This window comes from Choristoneura fumiferana, chromosome 25 (genome assembly GCF_025370935.1).
Source record: "Choristoneura fumiferana chromosome 25, NRCan_CFum_1, whole genome shotgun sequence".
NCBI lineage: Eukaryota > Metazoa > Arthropoda > Insecta > Lepidoptera > Tortricidae > Choristoneura > Choristoneura fumiferana.
The window spans coordinates 5,214,277-5,221,761 of NC_133496.1; the positions used below are offsets into that span (position 1 = coordinate 5,214,277).

The 7,485-nt window shown below is 36.4% G+C and overlaps 1 protein-coding gene across 1 annotated transcript; it reads right to left on the reverse strand.

The window, feature by feature from the left end:
• Positions 1-1,732: 1,732 nt before the first annotated feature.
• LOC141442511 (uncharacterized) lies at positions 1,733-2,359 on the reverse strand. Its single transcript, XM_074107533.1, has one exon. It carries the CDS (start codon positions 2,357-2,359, stop codon positions 1,733-1,735), a length of 627 nt encoding a protein of 208 aa, XP_073963634.1.
• Between the last annotated feature and the right edge of the window lie 5,126 nt (positions 2,360-7,485).

A 7,485-nucleotide genomic window follows, 5' to 3' on the forward strand; every position in this document is an offset into this window, starting at 1 on the left:
CGATCCGGCCCTGCCCCCTTATTGATATCAACGCTTTTAAGCTTACCTAGAATGCTCGGTTTGCTTAAATATATACTTGATATTATTTCTACGTGGTCTGAAATAGCCAGATATTCTAGGTTAGTACTGTTGATATCGTCACCAGGTTCAAAGACTGATTTAAAGAAGTCTGAAAACAATCCTGCTACACCCTCCGGTGAACTACAGGAAGTATTGCCATAAAACATTGTCGCTGGATAGCCTGATGTTTTTTTAAGGTCGGAGATATATGACCAAAATGCTTTAATGTTCTGAGGAATGGATTTCTCTGTATTGTCTATATATGCAGTGAAACAATCACTCAATAATAATTTACATCGCTTCCTAAGAAGAGAGTATTCTGAGTAATCAGACAGTGAGCCATAATTCTTCCAGCGGCGCCAAATTTTTTCTTTTCTTCTCAACGAACTTTTTAACGCGTGTGAGAACCACTTGGGGAATTTAGTGCTTTTATTGCATTTTAGGGGTACATAAGCATCTATTATATTGAACAGAATTACATAGAATTGGTCTACCGCTGCCCCAGGCAACAAGCGGCCGAGCTGGGATTGCCAGTCGATTTCATTTAGCTTCTCTACAATAACCTCGTAATCAGCCTTACGGAAATTATATTTTGGTATTGAGTTAGTTATAATAGTAGGATATTTTGCTAATTCTACAGTGAACTGTAATGGAGGGTGATGTCTGTCAATATTTGAAATTATTACGTCCGGCTCAGTAACAGTACAGTGTTTTGAGTACAATATCAAATCAAGTGTCCTATTATTTTTATTTTTAATTGAATTATACTGCCTCAATCCTAACATATTTATTGCATTCAATAAGATGTCAGCACAAAGGTTCCTGTTTTCAAGAGTAGGTAAAAGTACATTAATATCCGAGGACTGCAACCACTCTATATCGGGAAGATTATAATCGCCGGCCAGACAAATATCAGCATCCCCCACTGTTGTCATAATTTCTTCTAATTTTTCAAAATAACTTTGGTAAGTATCCAAACTTGATTTCGGAGAAAAATAGACGCAATTAACTATAAGTTTTTGTCCCGCTAAACTAATTTCTAGGTATATCTCTTCGATCGACTTTGACTCCCAGTCCGCCCTACGAGTACCTACTATGTACGACCTTATCGCTATCAGCACCCCCCCGCCATCTTTCTTCACCGTACCCTGCAAATCTCTGTCACGCCGGAAAACGATATAGTTACCATCGAATAATTCCGCGTCATTTATGTCGGGTCTAAGCCATGTCTCGGTCAATAACACAACATCATAATTACATTGCAATATATTTAAACGCACATCTAATAACTTTGATCTCAATCCACCACAATTTTGATAATAAAATGTTAATGTCTTAACGGATGCCATTTACTTTGCTCATTTAATATTTTAAAATAATAATTTTGACTTAGTCCAATCAATATTAAGATAATGTAGTGTTTCATACAGATATATTGCGCGAATACCCGAAATAAGAATTTATTCAAAATACAAATCGATAGATTTAGCTCAATACAAGTTAATAACAATAGAAACCGCTTAGAATTACTTAACTTAATATATGTTACATCTTTATAACTACTTTTATATTTAACATAATCAGCCACTATACCGACATAAACTAAACTAATGTTTTTCCTAATAATAGTGAAAGTTGTACTTATTTCACGACAGTAGTATGAGCTCAGCCGTCACAGCTTCGCCAGGTCCGCTTCGCTGCGAACACGTATCGCTTTCGTTCTGTCGTCTTTGCGAACTAATATAGCTGCGTTCTTTACCCAGGCCCATTTGTATTTCTTGGTACTGGCTTCCTTTCGAGTCTTTGCGTAGAGAATTTTGTTTTTCAACGTCAGGTGTTCGTTAACGTAAATTGGCCGCGAGGACAGCTGTTCATTTATCCTGGTTCCATGTGCACCATCAGCATTTGCAGATTCCAGAATCTGGCCAGCAGTTAGGCCGCGCCGTGTTCGAACTGCAGTTATTATGTCGTCTCTTATGCGTCTCGAGCAGAGCTCCACGACTACATTTTTAGGACGATCGTTCTTCACATTTTGCTCAACCCTATGTACTGCTCTGATGGATTCCTTAGCAATAGGGACATTTATTACCTTGCCCATGGTGATCACCAGATGCATTAAGTTCTCCGACTGTTTTTCTGGCAAGTTTTGGATTTCTATGTTGCACTGACGTGATTTTTGCTCCTGATCTTCAAGTGTTTTTTGCATGAGATCGAGCCGTTCACGCAGGGCCGTGCTTTCCTCCCCTGCCCTCGCCAGCTCGGCGCGGAGTGATGCATTCGACTCCTTAATAACAGCCATTTCCATTTGTACGTTCGAGACAATATTTTCCAAGTCCTGCCATTTAGTTGACCACGATTGTATAGAAGCCGCCAATGCATCCAATCCAGCACTGAAACTGTTCTTTAACTCAGTCATGTCCTGAGAAAGTTGACAAAATTTTTGGTTCATGTTGCTAAGTATTGCTCCAGTGTCTATGCTGACAATCGACGGCGACGGCGAATCCTTTCCATCATCGTATGTCGGTTCATTTAAAACTACAGGTGTCGGTGAACTAGCTACAGTTTTTTTTGACTGTTTGCATTTGGAACATTTCCACTTTTTTACGTTCATAGGAAGAATCCTCTTAAATTCCGACTCCGATAGTCCTACACAAGCGTAATGCAGCTTTTCCAAGCATCCATTACATTTGATTGATTCCTCAGGCGCCAGCTCCAAGTTGCATTTATTGCATTTCATAATTACTTATTATTTTACGCGTATAGTATGTTTGATCAGAAACAATTTTGTCACGGCCGAAGGGCAGTTATCAACAACGGAGTCCAACGCTCAGAGTAATATCAGCCTTAAAGTGAACGACAGAAAGTTGATTTACAATAATCTCCCGCGTAGCACATACGCCGCTTCTTCGTTCACGATCGCGACGGTAGTAACGGAAAACGACGACTTCAATTTATTTTGTTCTTAAATACAAACTATTCACCATTCACTGTTCAATTTTATTCACTCATCATTTGCTATCAGACATTGACTTAAGATCACTGTTTTTTTTCCTCGGTATAAGCACTTCTATATCGATTCCCTGATTATTTATTTAGGAGCGATCTATACACAACTGACACTTGTTCGACTGTCCTTTTGACATTTATCTTTTAGTTAAATAGTAGACTGTACAACAAGAGCATAAAACGAGCCATTTTATCCGAGGCGTTCATATAGCCACCCGACCTGGTACGGGAGTACGGCGAGGGCTGATAGGCACGTCGAGGGGAAAATGGGTTTAATGCTCGAGTTTTACACTCTGCTTTTCACTTCAATTAAGAGTAAATTAAAAAGCAACTGTGGAGACAATTGTTCACTTGCTAGGTAAATTTTATTTTTCATAGATTGCTATATAATTATATGTTTTATTGATTTATTTTGATTAATTTGATTGATTTTTAGTTTTATATAAATTAAAAATTATCATAAAACATATAGAAACTTTTTGTTTGTGGCTGTTGATACAGAGCAAAAAAAGTCATTTTAATGTCGCCTAGATCAAGCATAAATACAACTTTACGAGAATGAGAAGTGAAAAAAAATACTTATATACAATTTTATTGTGAATAATTGATTGGCTTAGTTCATTAAAATAAAATAAAAACTTTGTAAAAAAATTCTCTACGCGTCAAGTGGCGACGATATTTTTTCCTCGTCTACGAGTAAATCCATAGTGTGAGGTAGGTAGGTTGTATGTATCGTTGTTTAGGTATTTCAAACCATTATAGTTTTGTTTAGATTTTTTTTTTTATGGATTTGTTAAAAAGGTTATAAAAGCTTTAAAGTGTTAAGTTTTGTTAGAGCCATGTCATGTGAACATGTGTGTGTGTGTATGTGTGTGTTAGCGTGATAAGTCCGTCCGTGCTATTTTGACTATGAGTGAAAATCACGAAAGTTTAAAACGTTATTATTTTCTGTGAACCCTAGTAAACTAAGTCATTATCGTGAAATGTAGGTATGTAATAAATTTAAAAGGAGAATTATTATTATTAACTTAACGAGATAATCAATCAAAACTCAATAATTATTGAATATTTTGTCGCATGTACGGAACTCTACACTTCGCCAGTTTTTTCTATGCTCCTCTTTTTGTATTGTATTGTACAACTCTTTATTGTACATAAAACATATGAAAATAACAGACAAGAGAAAGAGATGTACAAAGGCGAACTTATCCTTTAAATGATCTCTTCCAGTTGACCTTCTTAACAAAAGAAAACATGATACCTACTAAAACGCACATAAACAGACAAACGCATTTTAATACGCAACCACCAAAGTTGACATAAGAAATCTCCCCCAAATTAAATCAGTGCTAACCCCAAATTACCAAAATTATATTTGCCCTTCTAAAAACGTGTTTGCTGATACAATATTAATAACGATTTGATTCCGCTATCGGCCGCCATGTTTGTATAGCTGTCAAACACGCGCACGCGCGCCGCGTGGCAGACTACGGCGTAACGTTTTAAATCTGATGAGACCACGGCAGCTAAGGGATTAAAAAAAAATCGGCTATTCAAGTAGATTTGGACAAGAATTATCTAATTGAGTTCGCTGTTATTGTAATATTGTTATGTTTTGATTAGTAACTTTCTCACAGTATCGTTTGGAGATTTTTTTTAACCAACTTAAAAAAAAGAGGAGGTTATTAATTTGGTCATATTTTTTTATTTATCTTCTACACCTGTTAAACAGAATCGTGACTGGTTGAAGATGAAAGAAAAAAGTCTTAAAATTTGTCAGAAAATATTCCTTGAGGGGTAGTAGGGAATGTACAGTCAGCAGCAGAAGTGGATGAGCGGGTACGGTGCTCATAGTGATCTAGACACGGCTCTACTGCCAAGGTAATAAGAGAATGTTTAGATTATTTTGAGCACCACAAACGCTCATCTGCTTCTATAATTAAAATAACGGCTATTCATAATTTAAAGCCTCCCTAATGTAAATTTAAAGAATCAACATCATCACATTTTAATCAGCCAAATATCATAACCACGCTGTCATGTCAACAGATATCCTAGCAACACTTATCTTTTATTCATAACTCCCCCCACACTGGCAACACCGCAGGACGTATCAAATCGCCATCACTGATATTGCGTCATATCTCGATAACATCTCACATTAACTTCAACAAGGGAGAGGGGTCATTAGAATATTATATCATGATGTCGTTTTGTACTTTTTGATAGCTCATACTGTACCTTTTGTTTCACTGTATTTGCATTGTCATCTATACTACGTCAGCCAAATTTCAAATCATTCCGACCACTAGAATGGGTTACGTACGTACTTACTTACTGCCATTGCTCGACATTGGGCTTGGTCTTGCACCTTTTGAGATTTTCCGATTTTATGTGAAATTTATTAAAGTTCCCAATCAGGACTAATCCCCGCGTGGATACCATACGCCAAGTCCTCTCTTTCGGAGAAGAGGCCCAGAGGCATAGGCAGGCTAATGTGGCACTTGTTACATTTACTCCTTTAACAAGTTCTTATTGTGTCTCATTAACTATGTTAGAGCGATAAGGTACTACAACTACAACAGTCGTGGTGGAACATCTCTTGTCCCCTGTTTGATTTGCTCCCCTCCGTGATATCTGTTTAATGTGTTTGCGAATCAATTTATTCTTGCGGCCGGCAATAGTTATCTTGAGCTCATCTCGACAGTCGGGGATGATTTTTAGTAAGGATAGAAAATTGATGATTGTCTTTGTCTTTACGATTTCACCCCTTTCCCCTCTTTAAAAAAAATACAAAAGAGAACAATGAAAGTCTGACCTAAATCTGTGTCAATGAGAATCACTTGACTAGGGGAAGGTGGACGTGAAAGAGCCAGTTTTAGAAATGGACTCGTTTTAATATCTAAAACACAATAAAACTACATGGTTTATGTGTAAGTTAGAAACTCGTTTATTACTCTATAACATCCAATCAACAATTATTACTTATACAAATGTTTTATTATAAAATGTTACCTTTAAGAAATCGGCTCTTTCATAGTAAGTAAATATGTGGTTATTGAAAGAGCCGCCACATTTTATGAAAGAGCCATGCACTATAACTATTAACTATTTTAATAAATTTCTCCAAAAGTTAAACAATATTAATAGCAAATTACAGTTTACAATTTTTTATTTAACTTGCCATTGTATGTATGTAAATATGTAGGTCTGTATGTATGTCTGTATGTATGTGCGGGTCAAATCTTGCAAGTTGAATTTGACCCACTTCCAGTGGTCGGATTGACTTAAAATTTGGCATACTTATGTAGATTTGGTGACAATACAATAATCAAGTAGTGACATCCTGGTGGTCCAGCCAAGATCGTCTCCGCAGGACGAAACTCCTCAACGGTTGATTGCATAAGTTGATATTTGTTACAGAAATGTAATTTTGGTGACGATTCAAGCCCTACTGGCATATTTTCTGGGATTTAGCTGTTTCCGATGTAATTTTGATGTCAATTACAAAATGAAACAAAATAGCAAAGGGCCAAAACAGGTTGTTATGATCTTTTGTTGGGATGAAAGAGCCGGCTGTTTCATGACATGTTTGGTAAGCTCTTTTAAAACAAGTAGCCATAAAATACAATAACCTTAAAAGTAAATGACAAAATCGCGAATCATATCCAATAAATATCACAATTATAATTAAATAAATGCACACCCAAGTTTCAGAGTCAAATTAAAACATTGTATTATAAAAACGTTCAGAATAACAGCATAAAAAGTTACTTTTTAATACGACTTTTTTCGATAGCGTCCTGAGGGCCTACTCCGAAGTTCGAAAATCGAAGTTCGTATAGTACCGTCCCTCTGGCTCTCGTATTAAATAGTATAAGTGTCAGAGGGACCGCACGACACGAACTTCGAGTTTCGTAGTAGCCCTGCTGCTCTGCCAATATGCTTCGGCTACTAGTCAAATCTTTGAGGGCCACAGATTATCAATGTTGTCACACGAAAATAAAATTGAAATGATGGTAATTTCAAAAGGTTGGGTAAAAATCTAAGTGGCTCTTTCAAAACATGTATCTTTCATGGCTACCTTCCCCTGTGCTTTTTTGAAGCAGTAGGAATACTTTTAAATTTAAATTAATATACAAAACACTAAACCATTTTAATACTGCATGGGTTTGTTTTTAAATTATCCTTTTTCTTGATCGGATTTCGCCATCGCCATATCATTTACATATTAATAATATCACCTACAAAAAGATAACGAGAGTGGCTGACTCAGAGACTGCAAAAAACATACAGCCTAAAGATACCTACCTACTTGAATTATTATCTTTATAACATTACGACTATTTTTTTTTTATTGTTCCGCCTTGCACAATTTCTCAACTTAATGAATTACCTAATTCATATCTACAACTGATC